General features: G+C 38.4%; 1 protein-coding gene across 3 annotated transcripts in view; it reads right to left on the reverse strand.

Annotated features, from left to right (window-relative positions):
* The window catches only part of LOC139453348 (F-box/LRR-repeat protein fbxl-1-like), a 64498-nt gene that overhangs the window by 7132 nt on the left and 30622 nt on the right, over positions 1-26744 (reverse strand). For 2 of the 3 annotated variants that reach the window (XM_071235019.1, XM_071235020.1), the window contains exons 2-5: positions 8639-9119; positions 3945-4211; positions 2086-2252; positions 861-1063 (exon numbers count right to left, since the gene is read on the reverse strand). In XM_071235019.1, the coding sequence (XP_071091120.1) occupies positions 861-1063; positions 2086-2252; positions 3945-4211; positions 8639-9119 (1118 nt within the window). Of the gene's footprint in view, positions 1-860; positions 1064-2085; positions 2253-3944; positions 4212-8638; positions 9120-14651; positions 14947-26744 lie in introns of those variants that run through there. The other variant, XM_071235018.1, reaches the window with a different exon arrangement.

Raw genomic sequence — 26744 nt, forward strand, 5'->3', positions numbered from 1 at the left:
AACAATTTTTCACCATTTCTTGGCACAACTCTTCCATCTAACCTAAAGTTCTACTTTACAAATTCTGTGTTCAAGGTAAAAGAAAATTTACAACTCAACATCAATTTGGAGACTAATTTCTGCATTTGGAGCACATGATTTGTCATAAAGTCCACTCAAGCAACCTCTTCGTGGCTAAATTATCATAAATACTGACTCCAGTTTCTACCAATTTGGGTCAGACTTTTTGCCTTCAAAATCTGTCTTTGTGCCCTACAGAATGAAATGATTCATAGGTTCTAAACTGAACAAGAACTTGGAAGTCTGATTGACATTGTTTTGTAACATGTTTAATGTGGTTCCTTGTGGAAATGACATGAGGAGCCATGTCTATCTCAGGACAAACTATCATGGCCAACTGCAACATGCAGTAATACAAATTACCGTATTTGCCGTAATAAGCGCCCCGCTCTAATAAGCAGTCACAGCGATATTTGCTAATATATTGACTGTTGAACGATCCCAATTAGAACCCCTTCCGATTGATAAATGTACACAAGACTTATTTATTCTTGTATAATACACACTTGTATGTTATATGCACCCTTAATTATGGGCAATTAAATTCTGGAAAATATGTGTGTCGTGTATAATACGCACATAGTTTTCAGGCTGTCAGCATAAACCACGAAATTTACAATCTTTCAATTCCGTTTTTTTCTCACCAAATTCATATTCTTATAAGAGCCCCCTATTTCTAATTTTGAGAGCGCACTGGGCGCTTATTACGTCAAATATGGTAGTTTGAAATGACTGTCTTGGTACCAGCAAATCAACATTTTATAAAGATGACCAGGGTTGGAATAGCTTGAAAATCTTACTGCATTTTCTTCAAGAATGGAATGACATTCAGCCAGAAGTTCTCTGTAAGCTTGGGCTTCCCTGCCAACATCAAGCCACGGAGATTGGGGCCGTGGAGCTGCAGGAATTGGTACAGCGTGTTCTCGGAGAGAGCGTGGGTGTGGCTCACATCCAGGGCTTGGAGGCGGTTGAACTTGCCTTTCTCCATCAACTTTTCCAATACCTGGACAAAATCACCAGATGTGATCAAAACAGTCATGGAAATATGCAAACCTTATAAAAATTAAATACTCCTACTGATAAGTTATGCTATATATCATGGGCTTTCTGCTACCCGTGGCGGAAGCACATTTTATGTAACAGGTACTTCTTTATAAAATCGATAAAAGAATTTTTTTTTGAAATATCCCATTAATGAGAACTCAAACTTAAATGAAAGAGGGAAGTGTAAGGCTTAAAAAAATAAAAGAATTGGTTCACAGGCAATGACTTTTGAAAATATAGTGCGAGCTGGTGGTGTTTTTTGTTTGTTTGCTTGTTCAAACTAGTATGTAACCAAATAAACTGTTGTGTACCATCAACCTGGGAAAGGGCCTCCCTACATGAAGAAGCATACAAACTCCTATTGCCGCCATGACCATATGCAGCATGTCATGGTCCAAGCATGTCTGGTTGACATGGCAGGTGACATCCATGCCACTCAGTGAAGTGCCTAACACTGGCTTATCCTATCATGTCCGTGTCCCCTCTCACCTTGACCAATGTGATTGAAGCATTCGTAAAATCGCTAAAAGCTCACGTTATCACTATCTTTGCGCTGTGACACACATTGTGTACAGTTCAGTCACCTTCAGAAATGGTATTCAGTCAATCCTGTTGCTTCAAGTGTAAAGTCAGTATTACGAATATAAAAACTGCACATATGCACAGAAAGTTATACCTGTCCTGTACTTGCTAATATATTGGCACGTGAAAAATCCAAATTAGCACCCCTTCCGATTGATCAATGTACACAAGACTTATTCATTCGCGTATAATACGCACTCCCGTGTTATATGCACCATTAATTATGGGCAATTAAATTCTGGAAAAATATATCTGCCGTACATAAATATTTCAGGTTGTCAGCATAAACCACGAAATTAATCTTTCACCAAAATAATATTTTAATAAGAGCCCCCTATTTCTAATTTTGAGAGCGCCCTGGGCGCTTATTACGTCGAATATTGTAATAGGTTTTCTTACTTTATCTGAAAAGAACTCGCAATGCCCGAGACCAAGGTACGTAAACCCAGGCATCCGTGTGAGCACGTTCTCCAAGCACTCTGCTGAAAGCTCCGTTGAAGTGAGATCCAGTTCATTGACCATGGACGTCTCCCACGGCACACTCTGCATGTGTGCGTCTTCAACACCTACAACAGTACCATCAACATATTACAGGGCGAACAAGGTTCAAATTCATCAGCAATGTTAAAGTGCATGACATACAGAGAATTTCACCATCATGTCCTTTGATGTCACATCAATGCTCATCAATAACAGCTAAAACTCTAGGGCTTGCCAAGTGTTTTTAACTTTTATCCAGTGATTGATATCAGTGAGTGAGTGAGTCTGGTTTAACGCCGCTTTTAACAGTATTCCAGTCATATCACGGCGTGTCAGCTTAATGTGGGAGGAAAGCCCGAAGTGATGCAGGTCTTAGACGTTTACCACTTCGTTGAAACCCACGAGCACGGGTATGGTGCTGACAAACCTAGAAACATAATCGGGGCGAACCGGGATTCGAACCCACAATCATATGTTTCTGGCGTGCCTAAGGGTCGCAACTCTCCACAGCGAATCACGGCGCCTTAGATGACTGGGCTACCCGTTCCCCCGATTGATATCAAAAGACACAAAGATGAGATGATATCAAAAGACAATAAGGTGAGATTATATTTATCATCCAAAATATTCTTGCAATATTTTCAGCTTGCAAACCGCAATGCCCACTGCCTGGAGTGTAGAAAGTACTTCTAACCAGGTTTAGTAGCGCAGAGATTAGCGATGTCATTTGATTGTGACGTCATAGTAACTGATGACATCACAATGGCCCAAAAAGCATTGTGATGCAATTTCATTGCACTGATATCTCCTAGGACAGATCACTTGATCTTACGAAATGATATATCCAGTGGAGGCCATTTTGGGATGATAAATTACACCTGTCAACAGAGAGCATACTGATTGCTTTTCAGCTTCCTGGGGATCATTCAACCCTTGCTGCCTGTCTGGTGCATATCTGTGTTGATTGGAGATTGATTACTGTTTCAAAGAAAAAGACCAATGTTCTTAGATACTTATAATCCAATTCACATGACCAGTATTTCTTATTGGCTTTTCATTGCAAAAAGTCAGGCAGGCTTATAAGCCACATTTAATAAAAAATGAGTCAATTTGATAACCAATATGGATCTTTTGAATACTCATGGTTAACAAGACTTAGTCTGTACAGTGTTCAAATTAATGGGGGTCCTGGTGTCCTTGAAGTCTTCAAGGGTATTTGAATCCAGGGGCCCACAAAGTCATCACGTGATGCAGCCTCAGAAATTCAGGGTTCTGTAAGACTTGTTCTGAGGAGTAGTGTAAATCTTATATCACTAGTCCTCAGAGCTTGTGTCTAGTCCTGCTTGAAGGGGACAAAAAGGTTTATTATGTTTACACTTTCTGTCAGTTTTGTAGTAAAATTAAAGCACTTAGAATTTGTTTTAGAATTAAAGCCCTCAAATACTACATTTAGTCTATGAGGACTACCATCATTTTATTTTTCCTTGAAGGCACAGATTACAGTGTGTGAGTGAGTGTGGTTTTATGCTGCTTTAAGCAATATTCCAGCAATATCACAGCTGGGGACACCAGAAATGGACTTCACACATTGTACCCATGTGGGGAATCAAGTGTGACGAGCGAACACTTTAACCACTAGGCTACCCCACCGCTCCCACAAATTAGAAATTTCAAGCTAGAGGACAAGCACCAGTTAGTAAAGGCTGGTTACTACAAGGACACCTTGACCTTGACACAGAGCATGACTGCTGCTGTGGATGAAGAAGTCCCTGACTCACCTGTGTGCTGCAGCAGGAGGGACTTCAGCTTCTTGCAGCGCTGTATCAGGGTCTTGAAAGACGATCCTCGCACACGGAGACAGAAGTTGAGCGCCAGAGTCTCCAGATGGATGCAGTTGGAGGTCAACAGTTCGATGTGGGAGTCATCAATGAAACCAATTCCATAAAAGTTGACAATCTTTAAGTTTGGCGTGTGCGCTTTGATCTTGCTGATGTTGATGACCTCATAGCTGTCTTCATCAGACTCCGTAGACAGCTCAAATGTTCCTGAAAATATTGTGGTTATGTAATTCCAAAAGGAGACATTTTGTAGTTGGAAACTTTGAGATATGCAATAGTCCTGAGGAATGTTTGGTGCAAAATAGCTTCCCAGAAACCATGGTAACCCATATCTGATAATTAACAACTAACTGAAATGAGGATTAGATGGTTGTATAATGATGTTTGTTTATTGTTTAACGCCGCACTCAGCAATATTCCAGTTATTTGATGGCAGTCTGTAAATAATCGAGCCTGGACCAGACAATCCAGTGTTTGACATCATGAGTATCGATCCATGCAATTGGGATCGATGACATGCATCAACCAAATCAGCGAGCCTAAACACCCAATCCCATTAGTCGCCTCTTACGACAAGCATAGTCGCCTTTTACGGCAGCATGGGTTGCTGAAGACCTATTCTACTCCGGATCTACACGGGTTTTGTATAATGTAACTTGGGTGATTGTGCGTCACTGCACCAGACAGCATGAGACATGTACTGGACACCTTTCATGGCTTTAACTTAGTTCAGGTATACAGACAGGTTTGATAAAGACATCTGGCAAAGTCCCCACGACACTGGCAGCTGAGGGACTAAACTCTGTACCAGTGTCAGAAATAACTGCCTGCCCACCTGCCCGTGGCTGGTAACTTTTCTGTCGGGCTGAATAAAATTTTCCTCTACCTGCCTGACTATCTGGCAGATAATTATAAGCCAACGTATGTATTCAGTTTTATTATAACTCAGATGTTCTCAAGTAATTATTGGCATTATTTCAACTGAATTAAGATGAGATTTGTCTCTTATTTTTCGTGATTTTTCAATATTTATATATCTGATTGCGGGCAGGTAACTTTGAAGATGGGCCGGCAAGATTTATGGGTCACCTGCCTGACTGTCTTGTTGGGTTTTAGAATTATTTCAAACACTGCTCTGCACAGCACATTTGGCTTTTGTGATGCTTGTTGACAGTCCTTCATGGAGGTGTTTAGTGTTGGTGGTGAACTTTCTGGTGAGAGAATCACCTAAACCTCCTGAGTGATGTAACATTATATTATCATATCCACTCGCACCAGGGAGGCAATAACACAGGGTTATACAAAGAAATGACATTGGTATCAGGTTCTAAAAGTAGTTAGTTCAATTTCTGCAAATATGCACTATATCCCAGATTTTTTATCCGAAAATATCTTATATATTTTTGTATTTTGTCTTTTACCTCATTTCACTTGTTCGACCCATGAACCTGTGTCACATAGCGACAGTCACTGACAGACAGTGCTTGGTGTAATGAGCTGTGGCTGGGTGACACAATGGTCGTGACACTGATGTCAACTGTCACATGGATAATACATGCATGGAATTTGACAGCGATAGGCCACAGACGTGTGAGATGTGTAATGACTTTGTTTACAGATTAGCAGAACCTAAATGTCACAAATGTGCCCAAATTTCACAAATGTGCCTAAATTTCACAACTGTGCCTAAATTTAACAAATGTGCTTAAATTTAATAAATGTGCCTAAATGTCACAAATGTGCTTAAATTTAACAAATGTGCTTAAATTTCATAAATGTGCTCTAAGTTCATAAATGTGCTCTAAGTTCATAAATGTGCCCCATTTTCATAAATGTATTTAAATTTCATAAATGTGCCTCAATTTAAAAAATGTGCCTAAATTTCACAATGGGGATTACAATTGATATTTTCAGAACAGTCATAAAGAAATTCTTCATGCCAAGTCAGTGAAATAATTTCAGTAACGAAAAAAAGTAGGTCAATATATACAGGGAAGTAACCTTCTGACCATTCCTTACACCCCCAAAACTTTGTTTTGTCAATTTTCCAGAAGCCTGTCTGACAAGCCATCATAAAATTAATTGTCCAGGTTAATTGGACCAGCACATTTGTGGAAGCCTGACAATAGCATAACACAGCAGTAAAGTAGCATATTGCAGGGATTAAAGTACAGAGGTCATCAGCAAAACCTCCGACCAGACACGTTGACAGATGGTATACCTAGCGCGTGTGTGTACCTTGTGCGTGTGTGCCACAAGTCTGCCGGCGGACTTGCATTAACACTGTAGAGTTTCTAGGGTGAACACAGGATGTAACAGCAGGGTTGATAACAGTGCCTGATTTGTATACACAAGAGTAATTGTCCAAGCAGTCTTATCTGGGAGTGTAATTATAATAATAATCGATCCACATACCACGTAAACAGTTAAGCACATTTCAGGGCATATGCGATGAAAAGATGCCCTCAGGTGTCAATAAAACCACGAACTGAGAACTAACAAACGCAACATTAAGCAATCTAATGGAAAAATAGCAGCTGGGTGTATTCCGGAATGGTAGAATGGATATAACTGAAAAATTCAAATATGGCTGCCATGTTTATACCAGATGAGAATTCAGTGAGCAGAATGTAGAGACACCATTTCAAAGTTTCCATGTAAAGAATTATTGTGCACCCAGCACTTATAAGATAGAAAGGAAAGGCAATACACATAATATTAACAACAAAAAGCGACAAAACCTATTCATATGAAATCTCTGCTCAAAGCAGAGTTTGTTTGTTGCTAAACACCACACTCAAGCAATATTCCAGCTATATGACGGCGGTCTGTAAATAATCAAGTCTGGACAAGACAATCGAGTAACTGTCATCATGAGCATCGATCTAAGCAATTGGGATACGATGACATGCATCAGCGAGCCTGACCACCTGATCCCGTTAGTCGCCTCTTACCACAAGCATAGTCGCCTTTTATGGCAAGCATGGGTTACTGAAGACCTTTTCTACCCAGATCTTCACAGGTCTAATAGCAGAATCTATTGTACGATTCTGACTATATCATGAGCATAAGCATCACTTCCAAATGGCGACAATACCAGGTGTACCAGAAACAATTACAAACTGAATGAGGGGTATAAATATAAAACATAAAAACAGATTCCATTGGGTGTAAAAGGCAAAAGAGCAGTGAAAATCACTGAAAATTTTTAAAAAATCACAAAAAGGGTAAGCATGTCCTGCCCTACCTTTAACACCCACAAATCACACAATTTAATTACCGTATTCGACGTAATAAGCACCCTGGGCACTCTCAAAATTAGAAGTGAGGTGAAATTGGGTTTAACGTCGCGTCCAAGATTATTGCACTTATATAGCGACGTGCATGCACGTGTATGTGTGTGTGTGGCTGCTTGTACTAGTCCGGACTGATGCCGATTTATAGTGCTAGCTCACTGAGATACCATGCCGCAGTTTAACACGAATACCCCACTCAGACACAGTATACTGACTCCGAGCCGACCAGTCCTTGTTCTAGCCCCTTAATGCCGAGCGCCAGACAGGGTAACAACAAGTACAATCTTTTAACGTCTTTTTGTATGACGCGGCCTGGGATCGAACCCTGGACCTTCCGCTCTCCGGGCGGACGCTCTACCACAAGACCACGGAGGCGGTCTTCAAAATTAGAAATAGGGAGCTCTAGAATATTATTTTGGTGAAAAAACAGATTTGAAAGATAAATTTTGTGGTTTATGCTGACAGCCTGAAATGTTTACATACGAGAGATATATTTTTCCGTAATTTAATTGCCCATAATCAAGGGTGTATATAACACACAAGTGCGTATTATACACGAATAAATAAGTATTGTGTACATTGATCAATCGGAAAGGGTGCTAATTGGGATTGCAAATATTGCCGTGGGCGCTTAATAGAGCGGGGCGCTTCTTACGTCGAATACGGTATGAATTACGTCAGAGATTTTGATGCTAACAAGTGGTGAGTGAGTTTGCTTTTAGCAATATTCCAGCCATATCAAGGCGGGGGACACCAGAAATGGGCTTCACACATTGTACCCATGTGGGGAATTGAAAGTGGGTCTTCAGCGTGTCTATTAGGGCTGGGATGGATAACTCGGGTACTCGGGTTGGGGTGGTTCCTGAGTAGGACCCGGATAACCACAGGAGTACCCGGACCCGTGGTTAGTCACGTGATATATTGTTTAATGGCAACAATTATCTAGAACTTCAGTGGTTAGACTATAAGTGACTAGTGTTGAATTTCTTTCTGACTATACACCAATTCCTTCTGACTTTATATGTTTGAATAGAGATAAAACTTCAGTCAACTTCAATGTATGCATGGCCAGATTGTTTTCTCTGAGTATCTAAATACATTGTGCCAGTCTACAGTCAAACTATTCCCTACCGGACATTTGTACCTATCTCTTGAGACCTACAGCAGGTACCCAGGTAGGGTCAGGTAATAGTGGGGTGGGTACCCGGGTAGTAAATTTAAACTCGTCCCAGCCCTAGTGTCTAGCAAACGCTTAAACCACTAGGCTACCCCACCGCCCCTAATAAGTAAAGAAAAAACATTTAAGAAATATGTTCGTTTCGCATCACATTCACTTACCTATCAAATGCATGACTTCAAGTGATGACAAACAGCTATATATTCTGCGCATGAACCCTTCCAGAAAGATGACCTCCGAGAGACAGATACAGAGACTTCGCAAATTGCAGGGGAAGGCATTGAGGTCATTAAAGTCATGGAGCTGCATGGCATTCGAAAAGTCCAAGGTCATGTTTCGAAGATTTGGGCATTTGTTTGATAGTTCATGTAACACAGGGGCTTGAATAAGTTCACTTGGCAGCTCAATGTACTTGAGGGTGACACCAAACCGAAGACTTATCAGCGCCATTAGAGTTTCTATGTGGTTAACATGTAGACCTGAGAATTCCGGGCGGAGCGATACGCTCTGCCATAGCCGACTGTCATAAGCAAGCAGACGCCATTTCCGACACACCTGTGCCACTCTCCCAAGCTCCTTGTGCTTCAGAAATGAGAAGGCATTGAGCAAGAGCTTGTCTGGAACTTTTTCGATTGTCACCACCTGAAAAATATGAAGAAATAAGTTAGTATGCAGTTTCAAATTATGCAGTTAGGAGCTCTGTCATTACAGTTTGTTTGAACTGCAAAAATGGTAGAAGTTAGTTTTGTGTTTTCTGTTGACATGTAAACAGCAAGTAAACTGTGGAAGAGGTAGACTTGGAACAACAGCAGTCAGATTTGACCAATCCTTGATAATCCAGGAATCTCCCTTTCATTATGCTAATACCCGGACCCCTTGCCACCACAGTTTATTTTCATTAGTGATGCACACCTCAATCAATCCTCAAACAAAAAGACAGAAAGACATTATTCCCCAAATCTTTGTGTTGCATTGATTTTACCAACAGGTTGACTGGATGTTTGTATTTACAGGAAGAGGATACAAGTCTGACATTCAGTCACTGAAAAAAGGGGGCGGTCGGGTAGCCTAGTGGTCACACTTGTCACACTGAAGACCTTGGTTTGATTCCCAACATGGGCACAATGTGTGAAGCCCATTTCTGGCATCCCCTGCCGTGATATTGCTGGAATATTGCTAAGAGCGGCACAAAACTGAACTCACTCATACCTCACTTAAAATGAAAGAAACCAAGAGTAGCTGATAATTTTCCTAAAACTGAAGAAATACAAACTTGTTAATTTTTTTGTTTCAGGATCTTTCGAACGACGTGAGAAATACATGTATTGTGAACAAGTTTTTCAAAATTTGTAGGATGGACAAATGAACGTAATATTCTTTTTATCATTCACACTTGATAATTAGCTTTAGTGATAAAGTACTCTCTTCCATCTTCTATATTGAAAACTGTATCAGGTGGTGTAGAAGGAACGGTTACATCAGTACTATTGACCTCACTCCATCACATCAACAACGTTGTAGGTGTCTGTCAATAGTATGGGTATTACATCAACAATATTGGCTGAGTCTGTCAGTGGTATTTGTATTACATCAACAATGTTGTTAAGCATATGTAATCATCATAACATTTGGTTTTCTCAGCTTGCTCAACTTTGAACCATATTGGCTAGTGACCAATTATCACCAAGGACCAAATATCGCCAACGCCATTATAGCCGCACATGATCGCGACTTGTTTCATTTTTGCTCATTTTCATCAGAAGCTTAAGGGAGAAATATTTATCTGAAATCAATGAGCAAACTTGCCTCTTGTTTGGAAAAACACACATGATAAGCACCTTGCTGGAATAGAACTTTAGAAAAGACACTTGGGGTTCATGTTTCATGCACTGTAACGCAATGTGAGTACTGTCACTGTTACCATGGTTACTGCAAGTCGACAGGAACATTCTGTTTCCACTTTTTTTATTACCACTCTTTGTGGTATAACAGAAAAGAAATCTTTTTCCACAGACGCAAATAGGTGAATTTGTTCAAAGTTCCACTAAAGTCAAAGTAAGTGGTACAGGCAACTTATATTTCAAAATATTTTTATAATAAATTGTGATGAGTGGTCTGAGACCTGAGGAGATAATTCGCTTGTTCAAATGCCCATGAAAGGAGTTGAGTCAAACACATTAGCATGCATTCCACTACATCAGCACATTTCATTATCCAAGCTTTGTATCGATTTGAAAGTCATCAAGCACCTGTTTCATGTAATCACTGAAACACTCACCATCTCAAATGGATTATGGAAATTTGTCACCACTATTGCCAAGCTTACCCAATATTATAACAATCAGACCTTTTACTCTGCTACCTCCCTGTGTGAAGATCTGAGGACATCTCCATAGGAGCTTGCATCAGGTACTTTCTGGTCAGCCAATCAGCTTTGAGACTTCCAAATTCTCAGCCTGAGTGAGCGAAGTATTCAGACCAGCATGATTGCTGTATCTCAAATACTAGCTCAAATGACTTTTCCCTCATGTACATAATGAAATTAAGGCTTCAACATAATATTGTTGTTGATATTTATATAGCAATATGAGGTGGTAGAAAAATGAAGATCTTAACACAGAGCGGTATCATATTGAAATAAAAGACTTTATCCCTTCCCCAACTCACCCCTCAAACCCAGAATTGTGGAACCCAATGAAACAAAACATAAAATAATAAAAAGATGTACTTAAGTACATAGTCAATCCTCAAAACGAAGGTAACAATTGAAAATTGAATTATAGAAGATAACAAACTAAGTGCCTGCGGCAAGCAAATTTGGGAAAAATTATCATTTCATTCAAAACTCAGCATATTTTATAAAGTTGATATTTTTTTTAATTCAGAGGTATATTATCATTGTATTTTACCATTGCAATAAGGGACCGGTCATTTATTAAAGGGGTGAGTGTGTCAGAGGGTATAAGGGGAGGATCACCCAAAAATATGAGTCTGTACGGGGGGGTAATTAAATATAATACACATATTTGAGGAGGGTCATGAAAAGATGTACTAAAGTGTATAGTCAATCCTCAAACTGAAGGTAACAATTCAAAATTGAATTATAGAAGATAACAAACTAAGTGCCTGAGGCAGGCAAATTTATGAAAAACGATCATTTCATTCAAAACTCAGCATATTTTATAAAGTTGATGGGTTTGTTTAAATTCAGAGTTATTTTAACATTGTATTTAACATTGCATTCATTGCAATGAGGGACCAGTCATTTATTCAGGGGGGGTCAGAGGGAATAAGGGGAGGATCACCCCCCAAAAATATAATACTAGTACACATATTTGAGGAGGGTCATAAAAAAATATGACAAGGGGTTGGTTATTAGTTTCCTCACAATAGCACATCAAAAACCTCTGACACACAACCCAATCTTTTGCAAAGAAAATGGAGTAACCTAGTCATGATAGTGATTATTTGTATTATCTAGCTCACGGCGAAATGGCATTCACAGAGCTTGAAGAAGGATCAAAGTACTGTTCTTGTTGCACTCTTACACTCCAAAGGGCACACTGAAACATCCTTGAGAGTAGGCCCGATAACAGGGACATGATATAGGACTCGGCAACATTAAGATACCACTACTAGTGTGGCCTCATCAAAAACTAGGGGGTCATAAAATTTTATATGGAACCAAAACATGCCCATTACGTTTGAAATTGACTCTGGAATGCTACTAGGATATTCTCTAAAGAACAGCCAACTTGTGGAAAGGCAATGTCTGTCCCTTCCAAGCCTCTCCAATGGACCAATCAGATTCCACCTCTCGCATCACTCGCATTTGCTTTAAACAAAATGGCGGTGCCCAGACAGGACGATCTGATCAATAATCTATATTGTGACAAAACGGGTCTTACATCGCGAAATGCATCAAATCACGTGAAACCCTGGATTAAAAACATGTAAAGATTTGGAAAATATCTGCTGACAAGTAGGTGGTGCACATGCTTTGCAAATCCTACAATCGACCGAAATCTGCACGACAATTTAGGAACCAAATTTTGTCGCGCGATTTTGATTGGACTATGCATAGACTCATTAGTTCAGCCAAAAATACCAGCCCAATTCAGCAAGGGTTGAAACTGGAATTTTATAGCCAGTAAACTCTCTTGCCTCGGGAAGGAAACTGGACTTGTAAAGTCAGTTTACTCTCTTGCCTCGGGAAGATGCGGGAAGATGGAAAACCTCTGAAAACATGGAACAATGTTTCAAATGTTTGATTGTTCAAGGTTATAATACATTATTTCCATATTAATATTATAATAAAATGGAAATTGCTCTAAAGACAATCTTGTCTTTAATGATACTAGCACAGCTACTAAAAGCTATTATGTGATCTAACTTCAAGGAAATCAAGAACAGGCATTTCGAAACAAGCCATAATCAAATAAAATAGGTCAGGTCAACTGACAAAAATTGGGAAAGGTTCTAAGTGTCTGTACACGAGGTTGTGCAACCTTATCGCGACGACTGCTGTTACTGTACTGTAAATTTTCATCATGTGGGTAAGCAGTGTTTTACTCCTAATTATAAGATTATTTGAAAAAATTGTGAAAAACAAAGACACCTTCATACACTGATGGCGACTGTCATAACTGCTTTATCAATTTGCAACTCATGTGAACAAACTGACCACTCACTCACCTTAAGTGAATGAGTAAGGTTTTACGCTGCTTTTAGCAATATTCCAGCAATATCACAGCGGGGGACACCAGATATGGGCTTCACACATTGTACCCATGTCTGGAATCGAACCCTAGTCCTCGCCGTGACGAGCGAACGCTTTAACCACGAGGCTACCCGACTGCCCCCAATACCTTGAGCGAAGCACTAAATCAAGCACTCAACCACATTGTGTATTGGGAGCTTGTTGTAGGTCATTATTTCGGACATCAGCAGTGAACCTGATGTCACAATAACCTCCAATCTGTATGGAAAATAATGTCACTCTATTAATTTGAGCAAGGCTTACACAAAAATGTTTCATCCTAGTAAAGTAATTAAATTTAATTAAATCACACTAATTTCATAATCTACAGTATACTTTTTTTTGCATATCCTAATGTTGCTTAAAATTAAAAGAAATATTTTTGTTTTAGAGACCCTTCTTCCAATCTATCTGAAAATACAAACAATGTGTCTCATTTCAGATAACTGCACAGAGCTTGAAGAAGGATCAAAGTACTGTTCTTGTTGCACTCTTACACTCCAAAGGGCACACTGAAACATCCTTTGACAATCAAAAGAGAATGCTGCACTGCTTGCCTATACAAATTTCTTAAAAATTTGTGAAACATTTTTGTAAACCCGCTGCGAAAGCATATCGTCTATCACTGCTAAAGAGAAAACCATTCTTTATTGGCAACATTATCTTGTAAATGCAGATTGGAAACCAAAGAATCCATTGCCGACACCATGTGAGCAGGAACATGATAACATATGAATGTATATGTAGGTCAGACGCATGGGTTCCCCATTGGGGAATTCTGTGAAATAATAAATTATGTAAGGAGAATTAGCATACAACAAGGGTGTATTCCAGGTCATGTTTTATTCATACAATTTTCTTAATATATCATTTTCCCCTGTGGTGCATATTCCAAAATTAATTCTAAAAGTTTTCCTTGTTATGGGGATACCCAGTCTGCACTTCCCACTCACTTGACCCTTACCATACATACTCAAATACCAACCACATGACCCAAATCTTTACTGGGGTAAACTCTGTTTACCTTTATATACCCTGAAGGTGTTAAACAAGAGTTTATGTTACCCCACAGCCGTCGATATAGGTGCCAGTACAGAACCATTCTATATATACTGACGGAGACCGTTTATTGAACATCGTTGCTAAGCTCTAAGCCTTGGCCATACCATGTAATCAGATATCATCTATATCGTAAACCAACGACTCCCGGCTGATTACAAAAACAACTCTCAAAAGGCGATCATCGGCTATTAACATTTGTGCTGAAAATACTCCGGGATTGGATGATACAACTGATAAAGCATTGTAGAGTCCGGTCTAATATCGTTCAAGATACCCTACAAGGCCTACCTTTCGTATGAATATTTATACACCTTGTATGGAATATGCAAGGTGGAAAACGAAGGTCAACGCACCGGTCTAAGGAATCGCGCATTGTCCGTGTCGTGGTGACTGGCGACTTGGGAGGCATCTTGAGCTATATCGTAGATTGAAGTCTTGCTCAGAAAATCCATATTCTTCAGTAGACGACCTTCGCCCCGATCCAACACCCTTCCCGTCTCATTCCCCGGAACGCCTCTTGTTACTCTCTGCTTCCATCTGCTGGGTTTTTTTTAGACGTATATTCCTAGCCCGGATACATCCTTCCCCTCGCTCGCATCTTCTTCGCGGTGTCTTCTCACTTTCCCGCGAGAAAAGGACTGCCAGGAATAGAGCTGAGGGTCAAAGGTAACATTCCGTACCAATATCTCAGGCCACAGTTTGGCAGAAAATCTGAAGTTCTTTATTTAATACGGCATAAATATTGTAAAAGAAATAATTTTCTAAATGTATAATCTCCAATACAGAGCTACTGCATACGTTTTGTGTTTGTTCGTTTTCAGGATACATTATTCCGACCAATTCCTCACAAGGGCAAGGACGAATTCCCCCATGAAAGCATCGGCGGTCACCTCATCCTCGGGTATTTCCGTGACTTCCCGATGTATTTACGGAAGTAATTGAACGACGTGATCGCTCAGCCGTGAAAGTAGGATTTCGCTTGTTATCAGTGATAACGTGCAGCCATTGCAAAGCTCCATCATCTAACTGCGAGCTGAATAACTATCGCCAATATAACAAGCACCACATTCGGTAGACGTGCGAGGCAGCACCACAAAGAGATTTAACTTTCAAGGGAGGCAACTGTCAAGGAGAAACAAGAAACATCGTCCATGTGGCGAGGTCAAAGTTGAAAGGTCGCGTCAATGTTGTTGTGGACAGTGCACATGTATATTCAAAGGTGATAAGTCTTGTCACCTGCCGTAATGGCGTGCTATCAACATCTGGTATATGTGATGATAGTTATCTATGCAATATGCTCTACTTATACCACAGCGGAGATTCATCGGGCAAAGCCCACAGTGTTGAAAAACGGTGTCAAAGCCAAACGACCACCAGACGTGGCGCTCGATTCGGAAAGTCAGGATATGACTGAAGAAGTTTCCAGTAGAACTTATGAAATCTGGGGTTACTCTCTTCTAAGTTCTGTTCTTGTTGGACTAAGTGGCATATTCCCTCTTCTAGTGATCCCGCTGGAGTCCGGATGCGCTCTCAGACATGGAGGCAAGTGGTGTTTACGTGTTTCTTTAGACCTGAGTGATGCCGGTCATATCGTTTATTGTAATATGATACAGTGATCTCTAAAATGATGCATATCTCATGATTATCATTACGTTCTACCTAACAGAATCTGTTGATGATGAATGGGAATATATTTGCCATGCTCTTTTATTTTATACTACACACGATATTGTCAGTTTCATCATCTAGTTTCAAGAGTGACTGTTGGGATTTAATCACAGTACACGAGAACTAGACACATTGAAATGCACGATTTTGCCCAAAGTTGACAGTTTTTTTCTGTATCAAAACGATCACGGAATGGTAATTAATCTGAAAGCTGTACACTTAATGATCACATGTACAAAGTCACACCTTTTGGTAAAAATCAGTACTGTATCAGTATCAGTATCAGTATTGGTTGTGTGAAAATTATTAGACTGGCGTTTGAACGTCACAGGTTGTACAATATTAACAGATTGTTGCATTCTTTGTGCCTATGTTTAGCATGTGCTTCATTTGGTGTATATTTGATTTAAAGCACAGTGACATGGAATATGGCAAATGATTCACACTTAAACGCAGATGATATTGAATTCATATATATGTGATAGTTACATATTCTTCAGTGTTTCGTGTTTGCTATCTGCCAGATGTTGAAATGAACTCTTTTTCCTTGTGAAATTGAACTTAATCAGTTTCCTGTTTCCAGAACTTAATGATTTCTCAGTGGAGATGGGGGATAGTGTTCAAATTATTATGTTTCCAGCCTTAGACAAAATCAGTGGGGGTTTTTCAAGTCCAGTCCAGCAGACTAGTTTAAACCATATTTCACTAGTCCTCAGAGTTTGTTACCATGCTCTGCTTGAACATTTAGACACAAATATTTACTATGTTCACATAGTCTGTCGGCATCATTCAGTTCCTATTCGTAGCAGAAATTAAGCATCGAGAACTGAAGACAACCGTGACTTTATTTTTACTTGTTCCCAGCACAATTATGTAGTCTTTGGCTAGCAAACTTGTGGGAATTGGTTTGTAGACATGAAAAGGATATTAAGTGAGTGAGAGAGTTGGGTTTAATGCTGCTTTTAACAGTATTCCAGTTATATCACGTCGTGTCAGCTTAATGTGGGAGGAAAGCCCAAAGTGATGCAGGTCTCAGACATTTACCACTTCGGTGAAACCCATGATCAAGGGTATGGCGCTGACAAACCTAGAAACATAATCAAAGTGAACTGGGATTCGAATCCACAATCATAGGTTTCTGGCGTGCCCTAGGGACGCAACTCTGCACAGCAAATCGTGGCGCCCTAGACGACTGGACCACCCATGCCCCTGAAAAGGATAACCTGTAAAGATGACAGCATCTTATTAATACGGAGTAAGAACACCTGGCAACTCTAACAACTACTTGTCTCGTTACAAGATATATGGGATGAGTTTCAAGTAATCACAAATCCAATATATCTGGCTGCTGTCACTGCAATTAGTGACAACTGGTGCAGCTCCAGCTGACTTTATCCTGCACCATGACTGCATTCTGATATTCTAATTCTCAACACAAGATGATTTAAATAGGTTAGTGGAGATAGGCTTACATCATTTTATATTCTACAAATAAGTATTGGGAAAAAGACTTTTTCAATAGAAGAAATGTTTTTTAAACAGATGAATTTCTCAAGTTAATAGACATTACCTTACTTCCTTGATTAAATGATAGTTGTAACAAATGGTATATTTAGCATGTTTAGGATAACACTTTCTGAGTAAAGTACGGATTCGCATACTTTCGAACCCACACTGTCAGATTGAAGCACCTAATCGCCAGCACACAAAGTCAGGGATCTATCCCACTCAGCCACAGAAGCTTCCTGTTGTTTAATCAAGGCATTACGGTACAATATGATGTAAGTAGTTATTTACAAGTAGATGGAGGAGTTTTTAAAGAATTAGTGCCAGGACAAAAGAGATCTGTTGAAGTCCGCAGATACATGGGAACAGCCTTCTTGTGTTTATCATGTTCCGTTTAACATTATTATCATCATCATAAAAAAAACTTTTGTCACTGAACAAAAGATAAACGTAGTTCACACAGCTGTAGATAGTCACTCTCAAGTGATTGTCTACAACTCATTGACAAAGGTTTGACTTGACGACTATACCATAGAATGACTATAGTCATATAGCCCAAGATAGATTCCCTTCCAAATGTTTTGTTTGTTTGTTTATTTGTTGTTTAACGTCACACTCAGCAATATTCCAGCTATATGACAGCGGTCTGTAAATAATCGAGTCTGGACCAGACAATCCAGTGATTGACATCATGATCATCGATCCACGCAGATGGGGTACGATGACATGCATGAACCAAGTCAGCGGGCCTGACCACCCGATCCTGCTAGTAGCCTCTTACATGAAGCATAGTCACATGTTACGGCAAGCACCAGGGTTGCTGAAGACCTATTCTCTCCCGGATCTTCAAATTTAGTAATGTTACATCAAAAACTTTTCAAAAATTAAATCTGGTCCACATGTAATTTGATTTTGCTCAATGTGATGCATCGGAGTGACATATATCATAATATGTTGTCTAAATCAGTTTTATTATGATTGAAGAAATAGATAAAAATGATTGAACATGTTGAAGAGCTTGCTGTGTGCATGTCATGGTGTATGCCATGTAGACTAATCAGTGATAAATGATCAGTAGATGATCTGTATTTTCTCAATAATCTGATGAATTTTGGAGGGCTCAAAGTGTGTGAGTGAGTGAGTGAGTTGGCTTTAAGATGTTTAATGTTCCTTTTAGCAATACTGCAGTAATATCAGGTTGGGGACACCTAGGTTTTTCACATTACACCCATGTGGGGAATCAAACCCAGGTCTACAGTGTGACGAGTGAATACTGTAACCACAAGGCTACCCCACCGAACTTTCATGCTTAATACTTCAAAATAGGTGATAATCTAAGACGAAATTGTTATGGATGAGCAACTTCTTTATTACAATTGGGCGACGTTTCGGTGTAGATTCTAACACCGTTATCAAGCAAATGATGATAACCTTACAAATATATATTTAAACAATGTCACCTAATCATGCTCACAGTTTGACATTCTTGTCGACATATTTTCACAGTTAAGATCAGACAGGGATATAAGAAGTTTTAAATACATTTGCTATGTTAATGCTTACGCTTTTTAGAATATGTAATGCAGTTTAATTTCAGCATTGCATCTGTGTCTGAAATGAACCCTATGATTGGTGTATAATGTACTTGATGTATTTTGAATACTGTTGTCTTAGATGATGTTTGATACATCTTATATTTACTTTAAAATGTATTTTTAAGGGGGCAGTGGTGGCCCAGTCGTGTAAGGCACTTCAATACAGTGTGCAGAGTTGCATCCCTTGGGCATGCCAGAAATATAAGATTAACAGAGATTTCGAATCCCGCTTCACCTTGATTATGTTTCTAGGTTTGTCAGCAAATGTAATTAACAATTCCCATATCAGAATCTAAATAATTCCCAATTCAAAAAGTAAATATATATAACTCAGTTTGTGACTGGAGAAATAACCTGTATTTCACTGATCACAGGACCAACAAATACAAAGAGGTTTGAATGTTTAGTTTTATTATTGCATTTTATACAATTTCAAAATGTACACAAGACTTATTTATTCGCGTATAATACACACTCGTGTGTTATATGCACCCTTAATTATGGGCAATTAAATTCTGGAAAAATGTATCTGTCGTATATAAACAGTTCAAACAGTCAGCATAAGCCACAAAATTTATCTTTCAACTCTGTTTTTTCACCAAAATAATATTCTAATAAGAGCCCCCTATTTCTAATTTTGAGAGCGCCCTAGGCGCATCTTTCAACTCTTTTTTTTCACCAAAATAATATTCTAATAAGAGCCCCCTATTTCTAATTTTGAGAGCGCCCTAGGCGCATATTACGTTGATTACGGTATGTACAATAACTACATATAACCAAGTAGATGGAGAAATAGGTAACACTATATCCTGCTGCAATTGAGTAATAGTAATACCTTGAGTCATATTTCATACTGGCTGGGTCATTTGGAATGAGACTTAAACAGTTGTTTGGAAGTGTTATTTATGCATGGTATTCTATATAATTATTTGCGATTTGAAATATCACGAATGTTTCCCAGTCATATTTAATTTGAAGAGTCATGAACAAATATGATTCATCTATGGTAAAGAGATAATTATTATGTAATGGGCTATGAATGTATGCTACAAGTTATCACAATGAATATTTATTGCCAAGATATCTGACCAAGTAGATACAACACTTGTTTAAGGTAATATTTATAATAATACATATGTATGTAAATTTTATCATATTATGATAATACATATATATGTATATTTTATCATATTATTGTGATACATATATAGGTATATTCTATAATATTATAATAATACACTGAAACATTCTGTCGAAGTATAAGGGACCTACGTAAATAATTTGAGTTATCCGAGGTTTGATGCAACCGAAAATTGAATAAAGGAGTATGCAGGGACCAATTTCAAAACAACGGTTTTTGACTGTATTTATGTGTATATATATTCTATGATATTATGATAATCTGATAATACTTATATATGTATATTCTATATTATAATAATACTTATATATGTATATTCTATATCATAATAATACTTCTATATTTATATTCTGTAATATTATAATACTTCTATATTTATATTCTGTAATATTATAATACTTCTATATTTATATTCTGTAATATTATAATACTTCTATATTTATATTCTATAATATCATAATACTTATATATACATATTCTATAATATTATGATAATACTTATAAATACATATTCTATAATATTTTAATAATACTTATATACATTCTACAGTTTTCTTCACACGATAGGGGGCACAGGTGGCCCAGTCGTCTAAGGTGCCACGATTCGCTGTGCAGAGTTGCGTCCCTTGGGCACGCCAGAAACCTATGATTGTGGGTTCGAATCCCGGTTCGCCCCAATTATGTTTCTAGTTTTGTCAGCACCTTACCCTTGCTCGTGGGTTTCACCGAAGTGGTAAACGTCTGAGACCTGCATCACTTCGGGCTTTCCTCCCACATTAAGCTGACACGCCGTGATATAACTGGAATAATGTTAAAAAAGTGGCGTTAAACCCAACCAACTCACTCACTCACTCACTTCACACGATAAGTTAAGCTGTAAATAGAACCAGAACGAGATCTAATTAACCTAGTTTCTCAAAGCCAAGTCATTGAAGTATGACAGAGATTAAACAATTACAGCCCAATCACAGCGTGGGAGGAAACGTATCAGTCGGGATGCATGTAGTGACTAATTGCTTGTGTGTCCACCCCCTGAGGGCATTGTGACCTAACATGACAAGGAGTTTGATGGGAAGCCTCTCAACATGGCAATTCGTTTGTCAGTTTAGATGTTCACATGTCTATGTTAGACTGTTATGGCTCACTTGTGTTTTATGCATCTCAATGTACTTTTTATTGTAGTCAGAACAGCCTCATAGGGCCAGGTACCAACTAGCTACATTTTGGAGTATCGTATTCGACGTAATAAATGCCCAGGGCGCTCTCAAAATTAGAAATATTAGAATATTATTTTCGTGGAAAAAACTGAGTTGAAAGATAAATTTTGTGGTTTATGCTGACGGTTTGAACTGTTTATATACGACAGATATATTTTTCCAGAATTTAATTGCCCATAATTAAGGGTGCGTATAACACACGAGTGCGTATTATACACGAATAAATATGTCTTGTGTACATTGATCAATCGGAAGGGGTGCTAATTGGGATTGTTCACTTGCCAATATATTAGCAAATATTGCCGTGGGCGCTTATTAGAGTGGGGCGCTTATTGCGTCGAATACGTTAAATTTAATTCTAGACATGGAAAAGTATGAGATATGAGTGAGATAATTGGAGGTCATGCAGCTTAGACATTCTTTTTAACTAATCCTTTGATTTGATTTTGGAGCTTAGTCCTGCTTGAACAAGACAAAACAGTTTCCTTATTCTGGCAGTATTACTAAGTTCCAATTTGTAGCAAAACTGAAGCATTGAGAACTCAGGTTCACAATTACAGCCCTCAAATGCTTCTTGTCAATGGGGACTACCATCATTGGATTTTTGCTTGTCCTCTTGACAATTTAGTATCCTCAGGCCAGCAGACTAGCATGAATTTTGAAGGCTGAATATATAGATACAAAATGATTCATGTAATTGTATATATAAAATACAAATTTAGTTTGAAATTGAATAATATAATATTATACTGCGCAAGAGTTTTCAAGTAATATCTTGTGCTATAATACAAATGTGAGGTTACATAATTGGTATGATTGGTTGGTTGGTTTAACGTTTAACGCCACACTCAGCAATATTCCAGCTACATGACAGCAGTCTGTAAATAATCGAGTCTGGACCAGACAATCCAGTGATTAATATCATGAGCATCGATCCACGCAATTGGGATCGATGACATGCATCAAACCAAGTCAGCGAGCCTGACCACCCGATCCTGTTAGTCGCCTTTTACGACAAGCATTGCAGTCACCTTTTACGGCAAGCATGGGTTGCTGAAGAACTATTCTACCCCGGAATCTTCACGGGTCTAATCGGTATGAAACAATACATTCATATGTTACTACTAAACAGTGCATGCTGTTTTATGTGAAAGTGAATAATTGAATACTATTTTCTGATGGCATATCAAGCCATTGTTGGTTAGACTGACTCAACTTTGCCAGTTTATGATGTTTGGATTTGGTCTCTAGTGGTTGCCAGTCATTCCCTTTGAAGATAGAAACCCCTCCGTATGATGGCAAATGTTCAATGTTTAATTTTCATATGGGGTGTGGTATGACAGCTTTACTACCAATACCATGTCTATGGTCTAGTGGATAGAGCATCTGTCAGGGTGGGAGTTCGATCCCTGGCCATTAAAAGATGGTAGTTGTTGTTACCATGCCTGATGCTTGGCATTACGGGGATATAACAAGCACCTGTCAGCAGCATGTCAGAAAACTGTACAAGCGTACCGTACGGACTGGTACAAGCAGGCACATAAAAATAAACATGTGCATTAATGTCGCTATGTAAGTGCAATAAACTTGAATGCGATCTTAAACCCCGTTTCCCCTCACCTTCACCACAACAATACACTTTGTATCACTGTTAAAAAAAGAGATGTTAAAGTTCAAATGGCCATTTTATTATGTCACACTGTACTCACAAGCTGCATGACTAACTCTATCAGCAGGGTTAGACAAATATTGTGATCCACTAGGCAAATGTCAGAAGGCTTTAAAAAGGACCAGTAATTTAAAAAATGAGAGGTTGGACTGGCAAGAATATTTGTTGTTTAACTAAGCACTATTCCAGATGTATGTATGGGGCGGTCGGGTAGCCTAGTGGTTAAAGCGTTTGCTCGTCATGCCTAAGACCCGGGTTCGATTCCCGACATGGGTACAATGTGTGAAGCCCATTTCTGGTTCCCCCGCCGTGATATTGCTGGAATATTGCTAAAAGCAGTGTAAAACCATACTCACTCACTCACTCCAGCTGTATGAAGGTTGCATATAAATAGTCAAATCTGAACCACTATCCAGATAAACCAGTGATTGATATAGCGAGCAACGTCCCATGTTGTTGAGTCTGACAGCCTGATTAGATCCATTGCCTCAGTTACAACAAGTAAAGGTTGCTGGAAACTGATGATGTTCAGTTATGTATCAATTATTCAATATATAATTAAAATATGAGTGAATATTGCTTATTGTTATGTAGCTTTCTTTAAGCATATAGCTATGCAGTATTATTGTTGTCTTGTTTCTCAACATTAAGAAAAACATTGTGGTTGTACGACATATATCTGGTTCTAGATACATGGACCTTAATTTTGATGAGTAAACTCATGTTGATAGGTGAAATGATGATAATAAAAGATGCAATCTCATTAAAATCTGATGTTAGCTCTCGCTATTGCTAAAAAAAGATCAGAGGACATCCCATTAAGAACGACCTTTCATCCAACCAATCAGAGCGTCGCTTACCAGATCATGAAAGTGACAGTCGGAATGTGTTTTCTAATCATGCAACCACGAAATATTTAACATGGGGTATTCCGATCAACAGTTACAGGTTTTATGATTATATCCATACAATCTAGGCCATCTATAAGCCATTCCAGAATGTTCTTATCAGTTTTAATTTTTTTAATCGAGAATACGTCAAAATATGTTTCAATGCCTAGTCGCCAGTTTGAAACTAGTGTCGTAAAGCTCGAGAATGCTGTCTTCTGATTGGCTAATTTCGATTTCTTGTCAGTCATTTCATTGGTTGGTCAAAATTCGCGAAAGGTCGTTCTGACATGACCCGTAATGGGAAGTCTCTTATGGAATTTGTTCTAAAATTAGAATTTGGCTTTGACATTGAATAAGATCTCACATGATTTATATATATGTAACAACGCTGACATTTAGTATTTCTTTCTGCATTGCGTGTGCCATGTGACAATTTCTGTGTATCCCCAACATAACTTGTAGTCAGTGATTCTGGAATACCAGTGGATTTGAAACAGAAATATCTTTGACATTATCATGAATACCATATTTGCAAAAAATTGCAAGCTCAATTCTGATTGGACCCTTTGCTACTTTCAGCCAATTAGATAAGCTGATAGTAATTTAGACATAGAAGGAAACAAAAATCAGAACGTTGACATTCAATAATTGAAGCAGCTGTCCGAGGGATGTAAAATATTTTTGACACTGGTGGTGACTCCCCTAATTATATAAACTACACCCATCTATAAGGATGTAATGTCCCATTGGGCGAAAGTATTATACGCCAATCAATAAATTATTGGGAGAATCCTGTGAGGTCGCTGCCTTGGCAGAATGCTGTACATAGCAAATCAACATCTCTTTCAAATGAACAAGTTCCTAATATTAACAATGATTAACTGAAATCAGAAAGGTACAAATTATTCCCCATCTTCTGATTAAAGCCATTGAGCTGAAGTAACCACCCATGTAATATACATACTAAACCATCTGTACATTCAGGATGCTGATGTCTATGTATCAGGAGGTTATGCTTAACTAGGGGTCGGATACAACATTTATACAGTTTAGATTTGAAAACCCCCCTTATTTGTCACCATCCCCCAAACCTAAGTAAGGGAGATAACTTGTGCATGCTCAAAGGTGATAAGTGTGGGATAAAGATGCATGTTCACACTTTCAAAGGCTCCCACTGTAGCTTGTTAACATTTTGTCATGCATTACTGGTAAAATGATGTGTTACTTAACATACTATGTGGGCGGTCGGGTAGCCTAGTGGTTAAAGCGTTATCTCGTCACGCAGAAGACCCCGGTTCGATTCCCGACATGGGTACAATGTGTGAAGCCCATTTCTGGTGTCCCCTGCCGTGATATTGCTGGAATATTGCTAAAAGCAGCATAAAACCTCACTCACTAACTTACTATGTGAATAAATCTACATTTAAAAAAAATATATATATTATATTTTTAGGTTGGTAAATCAAACAAAAATTGAATGAACCAATTTAGTCTTAAGTCTTTAAAAGGCATTTAAAAGTGAAACATATAAGGAAGAGAATTTTTTATGTCAGCTTCTAATTTGGTTTTGCATATAAATTGGCTTTGCTTCTATAGAAGCTAAAAACGCATAAGTGTTTGCATGCATGGATACATTCATCTAAATAAAGCATGTTTACCTAACTCTTATAAATCAATATACAATATATGCATATCAAACTTGGTATATTTACACATCTCAGTGTGTATTGCTAATTATATCATTGCCAAAACACTTATATATAACTAATGTGGCTTGGTGTGTTTGGATAAAACTATTCTGAAAGAGTTGTACCTATATTCAATGTATATTATTTGTTTTCTTCATATACGTGAAAAAACCCACTGTTTAATGAGGTGGTCCGTTTTAATTATTTTACCTATAGTCAATGTATGTTAGTGATTTTGTTTTTATTAGACACCAGGTATGTTTTGGGTTACAATTATTAGTAACAACTTGTCAGGTATGTGATCAACTTCAGACTCTCTCACTAGTAATGTTGTAGACTAACATCTTGTCTCTGAAAGGAAAATATTAAAGTTATCTTAATAAAATATAATAAAAAGGAGCCCAGAGACTTCATGTTTAGAGGCCTGGGACTGTAGTAATCTAGACTTGCCAACTATTATAGACTTGCTTGGGCTGTATTGGATGTATTTGTTCAAGGTCTGTTTGTCAAACTTGTAGTGTGGCTGTAACCTACATTTTGAAATTCATAAGGATAAGCACATAACCCCTGATTTGAAGAACATACCTAAGATTGTCTTGTATTGTTACAAGATAGTGCTATCTTATACATTGCTATCTTATACACCTATGTAGATAAGCAGCTCATCAGTCTGACCGCACTGCACTGTCACATCTGTTGAACTTCGATATCACTGTGTCAATATTCTACTAGTAAGAGGTGTAATGATACGGTTGGGTTGCGATACGATACGTATCCCAATACTATGGGTGCGATACGATTCGTATCCTGATACAGTACTTTTATTTCCTAAGTTGACATTCTTTCTTTTTGCAGGTGAATCACAACCCTAAATTATTTGTTTTTAAATTTAAAAGAGTAGATGGGATGTTGTAGGGAAGAAACATATAGGATAGAGGGCGCTGTGAATATAATGCTATTTATAGACAACCGCGAAATACCAGAGAATCTGTGTAAGCTGGTGGTTGAACAGTTCTTATTATGCACATGTTTTTACACCAGTGTAACTTGTAATGGATCATATGTATATCGC

This window comes from Haliotis cracherodii, unplaced genomic scaffold, assembly GCF_022045235.1.
Source record: "Haliotis cracherodii isolate W230 unplaced genomic scaffold, xgHalCrac1.p SCAF_9, whole genome shotgun sequence".
Taxonomy (NCBI): Eukaryota; Metazoa; Mollusca; class Gastropoda; order Lepetellida; family Haliotidae; genus Haliotis; species Haliotis cracherodii.